Below are 12928 nucleotides of genomic sequence, written 5' to 3' on the forward strand. Positions count from 1 at the left end.
AGGAGGGCATTTTGCTGCTCCTGGACCACCACCTGCCTGTAACAGCTGAAAGGGGGAGAGCGGCTCCCATTCCCAAGCAGCCTGGTCCCAGCTTTGGCTGGCTCTGGGCGCAGCACATTCCCTGCCTCAGTGCTGCATGCTGCAGAAGGCTGGGTACAAGGCACAGAGGATGGGGAGCAGGTAACCATCTGTGACAAGACTGCAGCCAGGCCATGTCAAGAGATGGGAGAGCAACCTTGCTCCCCGAGGCACCAACCCCCTTTCCTTGGACCCCCAGCTCACATGCAAAGCCCCGGCACTGCTGAAGTCGATGCCCAGCCCCATCTGGTCACAGAACTCCATGAGGTCGTTCAGCATCTTGGTCTGGGGTGGTGGGTGGCGGCGCAGCAAGGCCTGGGCAGGGAAGGAGCGGTAGATCTGATGGGCCACCGCCATGTTGGCCAGAAGCATGAACTCCTCCACCAGCCTGCAGCAAGACAAGACAAGGCACCAGGCGAATCAGCATGGGTGGGCCGCAGGAAGGAGTCTGGGTGCTTGGCTTTAAAACAGAGAGTAGTGATTAGCTGCTGTTACAGGGGGTGATGAGGCCTAGGATGGCAGCAAGGTCCCCCAAAGTCCTCTCCCTGACCAAGGTTCCCCTGGGACAGGTGCCGACAAGCAGAAACCAGCAACACACTGATAGCCCCAATGACAGTAAAATCATTCTGCTCCAGGTCCTTTTATCTCCTGAAATGCTTGACAAGAAAAACAGGTGTAAGGGGAGAGATAGCACAGAAGACAAACATGGATAGCTGTCACCTGAAGTCAGAGAAAATAGTGTGCCCCCACCCCTCCCCTTAGTGTTGCCCACCCCAGGAACGACCCGTGTGGTCCAGGCCAGATCTGGGATACACCAGGGCCCACAGCAGAACTGGGAAGGGACGGACGGCAAAGAAAGCACTGCAGCTTTTCTAGCTGTGGGGCCAATTGTCCAATAAAGGCAACACCGGCACTATCTGTGGCTTCTTGCCCTCGCTGCAGAGAGCCCTGTAGACTCGTCTGAGCTAGTGAGAACTCTTCTTGCACGCCACTAAAAACACAGGCCGTGGATGGGAGCCTCGTGAGCCACGAGCAGCAAAAGAAGGCAAACCACAGCCTTTGAGGCCCTCCCATGGGTGCTGGAGGGCTAGGCTGCCAGCTGGGAGACTGCATCACTGGAGACGGGTTTAACAGGGCTTAGACAGAGAGATGCATTTGAATGAGCTGTACATAGTTTGCTCCAGGGATTCCCAGCCGCTCTCGAGCAGTGAGAACCGCCGAAAGAGATAATGGAGCCGAAACAGCCACTGCGCGCTCCCAGCACTGCGGGCATGTTGCTGCTCAGCACTGCTTGTGTGAGCCATGCGGCTGCACCACAGCTCCTGAAGGAGGTCTCCAGAGCTGGACCCCAAGAGCTTTTATGGCTGCTTTGTGGGAGCAGGGCGGTACCCCGCTGTGCTCTCTCACTGCAGGGAGAGCCGTGGAAGCTGGGAAGCTGCTGCCTGCACTGCTGAAGCGACTGCCTGTTGTGTGCACTGCAGTACGGTGCCTCCGTCCCAGCCCCATCTCACGGTCTGTCATATGTGCAAAGTGCCCAGAAGGGAAAGGAGATGATTAAAGGCAAAGCCCGGGGGAGGAACAAGTCTGAGGCAGCTGCAGTCAGCAATGAAAGTGGGGGCCTTTCATGGAAAAGAACCCCACCAAGCACACAGATATCACCTCTCCTTCGGGCCGGAGGAGCTTGCTGTTTTCTGCAGGCTTTATGGTCTCATGCCTACGGAGCATAATGACCTTGCCTTCCAAGCCCCTGATGCCCTCCCTGCAGCCCCAGGTCCAGGAGAGGTGCAGATAACATGGGATGAGAGAAGGGTCCCAGTCCGTTACCAATCAAAAGCACTATAAACACCAGATGCTGCTACTGGGCCCATGGAGATTGCACTTTTTGATAACCCTCCCACGTCAAGTGTACAGAACTAAGGCTAGGAACAGACACCGCTGTGTCCCGGGACCAGTTGTGCCTGTATTTGTCCTGGGACAGAAATGTCCCATCAGGATTTAGCAAGTGGCTGAAGGCACTGCCGCATTTCTGCCACTGATTCAATGATGCAAACCCAGGACAACCACACTGATGTCACTTTGCGATGTCACCGGACAAACCATTTGCGCTTCTTATCCCGTGCACCCTTGTAAGGCTTGTCCTGGGACAACAGACGTGGCCATCTCGATGACTGCACTTTATCTCAGGCTAAAATGGTGCAAATACAGTATCTGTTGTAGCCTAGGTAAGTAATGCCAGGTCCCCCCTCCTCCCTGAACAGGAGCTGGGTGCACTTGGGACGTCTCAAAGAGGAACGCTGTGAATCCAACCGAGCTGCAGCTGTTCTGGTGGAGTTTGACCAGTAGATGGCAACCTCGGTCCCCGTATGGTGGCTGGTACCCGGCCGCGGCATCCAGCAGGTAACTGCCCGGGGTGCAAGAGATTCTAACGGGCCGGAGCCGGTTCAACCAGCACTGCTTTCTTTTGGGTGCCCAGCCCGAAAGAGTTAAAACCACCCCCTCACACCTCCCAGTCTTGTTTTTAGTAGGTCACTGGAGAAGCAGGAATGCATTCACGGGAGCCTGGTACCCACACAGGGTGAGGAGCTGACCTCTCAGCCTGTGCCGCGCCAGTGAGGTCCGGTAACCAGTGCCAGCAGAGAAGGCTACTGCCACCCCTAACATGGTTAAATGAAGCATCTAGACAGGCAAGGGCTTTGCTCTGCTTTTGGGCATGTGACACTTTGCAAAGCAAAGGGAGAGATTTATGGTCCTAGCTAGAGCCCAGTTGATGGGGGCAGCTGTCCCTGCGGGACTGGTCTGTGGCATTATGCCAACAGCTAGGAGCCCTCAGCTCCCAAATCCTGGCTGTCCGCTGAATATGACTGGCATCAAGTCTCCATCACAGCAAGGTGCAAAATCTTCTTAAAGCCAAGGCAGTAACACACCCAAGGAGGAAATTCCTTCCTAATCCTGGGTGCTCGGCAGGTGCCTCCTGTCCAGAAGCACGAGGGATTACAGCTTTTGTAATGCTTTATCCGAACCAGAGAGTGCTCAGATTAAACTTCTGCTGCTTACCAAAAGTGTCTGATCCTTCGCTCTGTATCTCCGTGGTGTCTTGGCCTGTGATTTCCCCAGAGTCGCAGGGCGTTGTGTGAAAAGTGCTTTGACCTGTTAATGTTTTACCTTTCCGTTTCACTGGGGGGTTACCACGCTCGTGCCACAAAAGCTATGCTGGGAGCACGTGAGCGATGGCTCCCAGCATTTTGTTACCATAGACACCTCTATCGTCTGCATCCCTTCTGACGGCCCTTTAAAGTACAAAGAGCATCCTGTGCCACCTCGTCTCCCTGCACACATACTTCGATCCTGGCTTGCGAAGCTCTGTGCTGGGAGCCCTCTGACAGCATCGCAGTCCAGACCTGCTACTTGAGTCCCAAGCTACTTGCGGCTCAAGGAGTGATGCTAAAAAACCAACTGGCTTGGCAATGCGGGTGGAGGGAGTCAAGGTGACACCGGCTAAGAGCCTGCATCTGTTGCATGGCAGGAGCCAAGTACAGCCTGCTCGAGGCTGGTGTTGAAAACCCCTGGGTGGAAGGCTTTGGAAGAGAAGCTAATTAAAGCAAAGCCTCTGATGAGGGTTTCCCTTTCAGTCACTCCATTCGTCTCTTGCCGGGAAGGTGGAACCAAATGGGGGAGAATACTCCAGGGGTTGAAAGCTAAGACCTAGGCGAAGCTCCTCCATTGCTTCCTCCTCTCCTCTGAACAACTGCTTGCACACCAGCGGCCCACGACTCACGAGTGGCCCCGTGACAGACCCACATGCTCGCATGCAGCAAGGAACAAGGCTGTGTAGGGCAACTTTCCTGCTGCCAGAGGGGTGCGAATGAGGACAGATTAACACATAATGAGAAATACCCTGACTACATCTGACCCCAGCGCTCACTGGACCCCACCACTCTTTCCTGCCCAGGGCAGGGGGTTGGATTTGATGATCTACTGAGGTCTCTTCTGACCCTAAAAAAAATCTATGAAATCGTTGAAAGTGGGACCGCTCCAGCCCCTGGCTTGGGAGAGATGTTGCAGTCATTGGAAGCACAGGGCGCTCCATTGCAAAGCTCGCCGGTCACTTCCATTATAACTTATTCTTTAGGGCCACAATTTTGTCTCATCTTTGCAACCAGGAGATGCTCCTTTGGCTTTATCGGGGTTGCTGTTCTTACTTTCAGCAAAACAGATGGGAGTTGTCTGAGCTCTGCGGGGCAAAAGAGGTGTGAGCATTCAAGGCCTTGCTCGCCAGTGGTCTTGTGGTCTGGGACTCAGCCCCTGGGGAAGAGCTCTGCAGGGGGATGGTGCCTGCTGGGAAAATCCCAAGCAGGTAACAGGGTCTGGACACATCTGGGCTAAGACAAAGCAGCTCCTGCCACAAGTGGGAGCCCGATGGAGCTGGGGGCATGAGCTGGCCCTTCTGCTCGGTGTCAGCGAGGTCACCCGCTTGGGCAGGGAAACTGGGTCTGTGGCTAGAGGAGGCCAAATCCTGCCCTGCAGAGAGGGCTGAGGACATTATTAAAAAAGCACCTGAAATGCTTTCTTCTTCAGAGCTCACGCAGGCCTGGGGTTTTGCTGGCATGCTGTGTGGCTTCCCTGCAGGGGAAGGCACAGCTTGGGCTGTGACTTGATCTTGTCTAGTGGGCTGTAAAAGCTGAAGCTGAGCTTGAACAAGGAGGGGCTGCAGGCACCACCAGGGCAGGCTGCTTTCTCCCCTGCCCCAGGCACGTGCCAGCCCACTGGAAAAACCCAGCTGTCACTGGACCCACACCTGGCAGAGCTGCAAGCAAGGAAGCCTCAAGCGAGGCCCCAAAGCCCTGGGCACCCCTGCCTACTTGCAGCAGGCCATCTGCACGGAGAGCCATGCCCCAGGTTGCAGCTCCGGCTTGCGCTTCTGAAGGGCGCGCACAGGGCTCCGAGTCAGCAAATGCTGCTTTGTGCTTCGGAAAAAAGAAATGGATCATGAGGCAGCCTGGAGCTGAAGGGCGCCTGGCAGGGCCCGGGGGCCAGCTCCGCAGCCTGGCTCCGGCGTTAATGGGAGCAGAGCACCGAAACACTGCGAACTGTCGGCAGGTCAAACGGCAAGAGGAGGTTTTTTTTCCCCTCCCTCTTCAAACAGCCGAGTGCGGAGCTTGGCTCGGTGCGCCTGGCAGGCGGGAGCCCAAAGAAAAATATTTCATGGCTAAAAAAAATGGAGACAGAGAGACGAGTGCGTTTGAGTTTGCACTGAATGAATCCCATGTGAAATGCACTCCAGCGCCATCGCTACAGTTTCCTCTGGATCCGCTGAGCTATCCTTGGCTCCCGGCTGCCTCCAGTCCCATAAACAATTGGATCTGAACTTTTGCCCTTTTGTGCACTCATGCGCGGTTTCCATCGCCCTCCGGTGCAGGGTGGTGGGGGGCAGCGCAGGTGCTGGCCCCTCTCCCTGGAGCCGCAGCCTTGCTCCTGGGGCCTGCCGAAGGACGGGCTCTCCGACCCGTTCGCTGCATCATTCGGAGTGTGTCTACAGAAGAGGGGGGGAGGCCAGGCGAAGTGCTCTGTAACACGCGTGCGCTTCCTTCCCCGTCCCTCCGAATACCCAGAATCTGCTCATGAATTACGGCCTTGACACAAGAGTTGGTGGGTGAAACTCTATAGCCTGCCTTACGCAAGGGGTCAGACCAAGGGCAGAGCTTTCAAAGCCATCCTCGTCCCGTTTTCAGGAGTGACTTGGGGCACATGCCAGCAGGCTGCGAGCTGCGAGCCAGCGGGCTGCGAGCGAGCGCAGGCTCCCGACGCGCCAGCTCTTCCGAAGGGTCTCGGACACTTTGAAAACAGGATCTGGGCGATCTCCAATATTCAAACCCGGTGGCTGCTGGCCTCAAAAATCCCCAAATCCACGGGACCCGGGAGGGCTCACGTCACAGCAAGAAAACCAAGAGCCTGACTTGATGCCACACACCCTCATGGGCACCTCAAGCACCCCTGTTACATGGAAAACACAGTGATAAATTCAGGAGAGACACCCCCCTTCTGAGATCCTGGGGGCGAGGGGGTTTGTAATATGGTAACGCTGCTGCATGACTTTTCTGAGCTCCTACTCCATGCTCTTCCCGGTAAGCTTCACGTAGGACATTAGTCGAAAGGTTTATTGCACAGGAGAAGGCTCACAGTCCAAGTTGGGTATTTCACCACTTCTCTAGGGGCTTGTCCCAAGACTTGGCCAGCCCCGCAGTCAGAACGTTCCTCCTCATCTCCAATCTCAATCTCCCCTGCTGCAGCTTGAGGCCGTTGCTCCTAATCCTGTCCCCTACGGCCACTGAGAAAAGCCCGGCTCCATCCTCTCTGTAATCAGCTTTTTGAAGGCTGCTGTCAAATCCCCTCTCAGTCTTCTCTTCTCCAGACTAGATAACCCAAAGTCTTTCATTGCAGAAAGACTCCCTAGTGGATCACTGGACTGGCCGAGCCATGGCACGCTCCCTCCTGATTGCAGGCAGCTCATGTGGGTTTTCTTGGATGAGAGGTGACCAATGGGGACCTGATCGTGATGCACACGGACCGGGGGGGGGTGTCACATTTCCAAATAGAAAGTAGCATCGCTACATGGGGAGGCGGGGGCAGGTGGGAGATCCTCCTTGCTTCTGGCATCGACCGTGGTGGTTGTTCTCCTGTCCCCCTGGCCTGGACACTCAATTCTCTTCACTGAATTGAACTGAATCCTGCTCTTTCTAAGGTATGGCCTCACTGGAAGTTATTCAGGTTGGGTAACCGATTAGTGTGTACAACTGCGGCATCTTGTATTCAGACGGAGGGTGGATGAAATCCCAGTCACACCACAGACAGCCTCTCCAAAGGTTACCACGTTCATGCCATCTTCCCTTGTCACATCAATTAGTTGTCATTCTGTCTCAAGACCAAGCTAAAGGCCAGTGCCCCCACTCTTGTTTCTGGCACCACAGAGAGATTTTTGCTGCTTACATTCCTTTCCAATCTTCAGCTTAACCTACCGACTCTCCTGCTGCTCTCCAGGAGTAAGAGAAGTGTCTTCTTATGCCTCCTCACTGCCCAGCTGTTTGGGTCTGCGCCCCTTTTCCAACCCCTTCCAACGTTTCAGGTTCATTTCTGGATCTGAACACAAGGCAATGGTAGGACGAGGCAGAGCAACTAAGAGAGTGTTAGATTTGGGTTTCAAAACCAAGCCACAACAAGAAATCCCAGGACAAGCAAAAAGGGAATTCTTGGCCTTGAGAACGCACACTGTCTTCCTTCTTGAGCAGAAGCGCACACGGCTTGGACGGTAAAAGCCCAGCGCCCTCCTGGGAGAATGAGTCGCGTGTGCTTACAGACGCCCATTCTAGGAAAGGATCCTCTCCTTCCCTTATGCCCTCATGCAGTGGTTCTCAATGGCTGCAGACTCATAGCATCCCTTGGAAAATACCAACTTTTAGCTTTCCTTCATATTTTAACTCTGGAACAATAGCAGCAACTCTTCTGTTGCAAACATCTTAGAAGACCCACAAAAGGTCAAAATATTTGACATTCAGGATCCCCGTTTGAAATCTGTTGTGAATCGCGTGCAAGCGTTTGCAAACTTAATGGCACTAGTATTGCCATAGCACCCTTGAAAGGATCCTACGGCATCCCAGGGTGCTGCAGGAGAATCACGCCCTAGATGATCAAAGATATAACCTGCACATCACGCAGGAGGAACCATGCTCTATCTCATCTCCTAGCCCAATTAAATATAATGGTAATTACATTTGAGATGATAACAGACTTTGATGCATCTTCCGATCTAGGAAGGACAAAACAACCGTAATACCAGTAAATTTGGGGGTCACAAACAGGAGGAGAGAAACAGAACGCCATATCTGATATGGGAACAGGGAGAGGCAATAAGTTAAAAACCCCACAACGGTGCTTTAAGTCACTTCTCAGAGCACAATGATGTCTGAAGGGCACTGCCCAACACGATGGACCAAAGTCAGCGCTGCCTTTTCCTGTGTGCAAAGTAAAATGTTATCACATGGTAACAGCAGTGCTTCCCAAGTATTTTGGCATTCAGATGTGGGAAGGGCCTCAACACTATAATGGTACTTGAGAAAATAATCTACAGATGTCTACAGTTCCTGTGTGGGCTCATTCAGGGTGCAGGGAGGTCTGCTCATATCTGAAACTCCTGCTGGAACTCAAGAACAAAGCCTGGCTGTCCCTGCATTACTGCCAGCCTGCCCATAGCAAATTGCCTGCTCTATACCAGCTCAGAATCAGAGAAAATGAGGGCTGGAAGGGACCTCAGGAGGTTGCATCTAGTCCAACCCCTGCTCAAAGCAGGACCAGCCCCAACTACATCATCCCAGACAAGGCTTGTTGACCTGGGCCTTAAAAACCTCCAAGGATGGAGACTGCACCACCGCTCTGGGTCACCTGTTCCAGTGATTCACCACCCTCCTCATGAGAAAATTTTCCCTAATATCCAACCTCAATTTTCCTTGCTGCAACTTGAGTCCATTGCTCCTTGTCCTGTCATCTGCCCCCACTGAGACCAGTCCAGCTCCAGCCTCTTTGCAGCCCCTCTGCAGGGAGGTGAAGGCTGCTATTCAATCCCTGCTTGGTCCCCTCTTCTCCAAACTAAATAAGCCCAGTTCCCTCAACCTCTTCTCATAATTCATGTGCTGCAGCCCCTGAACCATTTTTCTTTGCCCTCCACTGGACCCTTCCCAACTTGTCCACATCCTTTCTGTAGTGGAAGCCCCAGAACTGGACGCTGTTCTCGAGATGTGGCCTCATCAGGGCTGAACAGAGAGGAATAATAACTTCCCCTGATTTAATTATTCCCCTCTACTCTGCACCAGTGAGGCCACACTTGCCACAAAATCAGTGCCAGCAAAAATAGATATGGCCTTATCTCCCGAGAGAAAAGTGGTAGGTGCATCTGCCATTGCTAGCATCTGAAGATGAAGGAGAACAGCTGAATTTGTCATCGGAAAAGAGCAGGGCTCCGCTAAACAAAGCGGCACAGCAGTTTGGCCAGCACACTTTCTTTAGAGAGTTAAGGCTGCAAGATCTACTCTAGTGCCCTGGATAGAGTAAGATATATTTTTTTTGAAAACCCAAGTAAGTTTATTTTTGATTACAGCTCTTCCATGAAGTGAAGGAACTCAGGAGGTTTCTATAAAAGCTCTTCTAAAAGCAACATTAGCTAACCCCAACTCTCCAGAGCACAGCCAATGACAGAATCACGCTCTTTGGCCAGTAGCTGGTAAGAGGCTTTACAACAGCTTCAAACCCTTTTCAGCCCAAAATCCTGCAACAAGAAGGTACTGTCTTCCCACAGGAGGCTTTGCCCATCCAACACAGGCACGTGCATGTGCATCTTGAGACATACAGCACAGCACCTCCTTGCCGGTCACACAGTTATGAAAATTAAATCCTCTGCCACTTAGACGCTGGATTTTCAAGTTACAAACATGTGCCTTGCAAAGCTGGCGCGGGGCTCTTCTGGCCAATGGCAGTTGCCAAAAGCCAAAAAATATACTTAAAAAAAAGAAAGAAAAGAAAAGAAAAAAAAGCCAGGAATGCTGGCGGTGCCTGGCTTGCTGAAAGTCAGTTGGGTTATTTTCACAGTTAGCAGGCGTGTTGAACAAAGCAGATCCGAATAATGGAATTAGTCCACTTTCTGAGATTGCTCAATTAGCTCTTGGTTAAAATGGTTAGCACTGAAACTTGATGAGAACAGCAGCTCCTAGGCAGTTTTAGATTCATTTCTTACCAAGTCAGAATTGGCTTCTCTCTCTAATGAACTCCCACGCCGGGGTATAAATGCCCTTTTTATTAGCTACAGTGGCTCCCTGGTGATAAATGCTGAGAAACCTGAATGCACAGGAGATTTTGCTGAATGTAAATGGCATTTACTGGCCACTCTCGCACCTTTAGGCTGGAAATGCCACGATACCATTTCTTCCCATTCGAGCCAAATGAAGTGCAGCACAGTAGAAAACTGTGGCAGCCCTCTGTACTACAACTGCCCTACCCGTGGCATTTGGGACCATTAGCAATTAACTGCATAAACCCTGAGGTACTTCATGTGCACGCAGGGATTTCAAACAAAAAACCTCATCGTTTGCCTAAGTCCTGTGGAAGTTACTGGCCTCCCTTTGCAGTAAAGTTATGCAGTGGGGATGACTGCCGGTGGACAAGCGTCCTCAGGTCAGAGAGCAAGGTAACAACACTTACTACAGCTGAACAAAACTGCCATGGTGGCTTTGCTGCCCCTTGGGCCTTTGCTGTAGGGATGGCTCAACCACTCATGCACAAGACATAGTCATCTTTGTGTTTAAGATTAGGGGATGAGACAGGAGATCCCTGGCCTCATCACCCCCAAATGCTCCATCTCGATCCTGTCTCTGCAGGTGATGCCCCTCCATTAAAAATCAGAAGGCCTGCAATCTGTTCTGATAAAGCAGCAGACATGTGGGCAGATGCCATCATGGCCCTTGCTTGGACAAAGCTCAGATTTTTGCTCTGCAGCGATCCGTGGACTGCGGCCGAGTAAAGAAACTCTGCGTAAAGCTGCACTGGAGAACATTTCTGCCATCTGCCCAGGACACGGTCTCACCACTGCTGTGCGTAGGCACGGGGCCACGTGCACATTTGGAACAATTATCGTTACGCCGGCTTCAGCACTCTCCAGAGCGATCGTCAGCTTCCTCAATTACAGTGTGCATGGCTAATTGTAGCCAGGCAGCGGAAGAGAGGAAACGCCGTGGAGACAGCCTGACAGCCTTGGTGGACGAGGAGACACGTTTGGTCCAGTCCTAGTCAAGAGTGAAAGAGGATGCTCTACACTGCCGTGAACTCCATGGCACTGGGTCTACATGGCCTCGCTCGGGACAGCCCGCTGGTCACCGGCCCACAGCCCACGAACGGTGCAAGGTATGGGGACAGTAGTGAGCATTCAGCCTCCCCGGGGCAGAAGCGCTACAAGCTTCTTTAGCACTCCAGTGGTCCTGTGGTTTGGGAGAAAGTACAATATTTTTCTTAACGTAAAAAGTGTGTCTGTATTTGTCCCTACGTAGTCTCAAACCACTTATCTAAAGCTATTTCAGGGAGCTACTGCAACGTGTTCTGCAGGACACTTGGGCTATTTTGCTTGGCATTAGGATGTAGCCCCCACAAATATATATGAGCCCTATTTCACCACCAGAACAGCTTAGTGCTCCAAGGAAATTTCATCTCTTCAGGGGAGCCATGACACAAAAAGCCACCAGCCTGGTTTCGTTCCCCAAATCTCAGCATTGAAATCATCTTTGGCCGGTGGAACACAGTCCGTATCGCAACGGGGAGCTGCCCTCCTCTCCTCCAGATGGGATAGGATGTTGTTGGGAAGCTACAGGGAGTTAAATACTGAGAGGTAACCATAACTGTTTTTTTACTTCAAGAGAATATCTGATGGAATTATAGCAGGCGCACAGCAATTATCTAATCAGGAGCTCAGCGTAAGAGGAAAATAAAAGTAGCTCCCAAAGAAATGCCGTTGTCATCTTCAAGAGGAAGATCAGTCTCCCACCCCCGCAGATCATGGCAGGAATGAAAAGCATTTTTCCTTACAGTTATGCAAGCGATTTACGGGTCAAAAAAATTAGCAAGTAAGTTGAAGCCTGCTGCCATACAGCAGGACGCATTATGTGGCTGTCTAGCAGAAACGTCAAGAGCCATTAGGCAGCAGCAAAGGGCTGCGCGATGGATGCTTGAAGATACTTTTAGCCTGCTTAATTAATTAGGCCAGTCTCTCTCATCCCTTGCAGCCTTTATTAAAGTAACGCTGAAATGAAAGAAATATTAACGATTCAGACAACACATTAATATTAACATGACATCTGCAAAGTGCAAATGCAGGCCTATTAGGTAAACAGTTGATCTCAAGAGATCAAAACAGATATAACAGGCTGACATTTCAGAGCGGGAGCATCCTGCTGGGTGACCATTCGTTGCTGCTGCCCTGTTATAATACCATGGCTCGTGTAAGGAAGTGAGCTCCATACTTGTTACTAGCTCCAGGAAGGATGAGAGAAACCTGCCTCTCCATTAAAGCAGCTGCCTGTTTGATATGGAAAGTGTCTTTTGAAAGCCATGTTGTGGTCAGGAAGATCAGAAAAGGAGTTAAAAGGTTCTTCTGCATCCTTCCAGAGCCCCTAGACCTTCCATTAAGATGCTTCCATCTGACGCAAACTTTCTGCCAGGGGAAGAGACAGTCAAAACTCCTGAAATTCTTCAGCCCTGTGGTATAAGCAGAATATTTGGAAATTGGCCTCGTCAAAGCATGAGTGCCCTTTGATTCAGTAATGTGACTATAGCTAGGATGAACAACTATTTCACATCATTCACATGAGCTTCTCCCTTGGGACTTAAGCCTTACTCTTTTAACAGCATCTCCAGTAGTAGAAGCTCAAGCAGGTAGCCTCCAAAATCCAGAGGCAAACTGAAGAACAAGGACAAGGACAAGGAAAATGAGATGGAGATGGAGACGGGATAGGACTATTTCACATATTTCCTATACCAAGAAGGCCAGTTTATCTCCTTCAAGCAAAGTAAGTGCCAGGAGGAACTGGAAATCTAAGTGGCAGGGCAGGGGGTCGGACCCAATGACCTACTGAGGTCCCTTCCGACCCTAACATCTATGAAGCTATGGCATGGGCAGAAGGAAGAAAACTTGGATGCTGAGCTGTACAGCATTTCTTGTGAACAACGGTTAAGGAAGTGGAAGAGCAGAAACCCAGAGCTTGCTGACAGCATGAAAAAGAAGCTGAAACACACCCAAGTTGAGGGAAACTTCCTCCCGGTG

General features: G+C 51.6%; 1 protein-coding gene across 2 annotated transcripts in view; it reads right to left on the reverse strand.

Annotated features, from left to right (window-relative positions):
• The window catches only part of DIS3L2 (DIS3 like 3'-5' exoribonuclease 2), a 288990-nt gene that overhangs the window by 14790 nt on the left and 261272 nt on the right, over positions 1–12928 (reverse strand). For both annotated transcript variants that reach the window (XM_019503424.1, XM_019503425.1), the window contains exon 16: positions 283–466. In XM_019503424.1, coding sequence (XP_019358969.1) covers positions 283–466 — 184 coding nt within the window. The remainder of the gene's footprint in view (positions 1–282; positions 467–12928) is intronic.

Source organism: Gavialis gangeticus, unplaced genomic scaffold (genome assembly GCF_001723915.1).
Source record: "Gavialis gangeticus isolate Ggan-Ray unplaced genomic scaffold, GavGan_comp1, whole genome shotgun sequence".
Classification (NCBI taxonomy): Eukaryota; Metazoa; Chordata; order Crocodylia; family Gavialidae; genus Gavialis; species Gavialis gangeticus.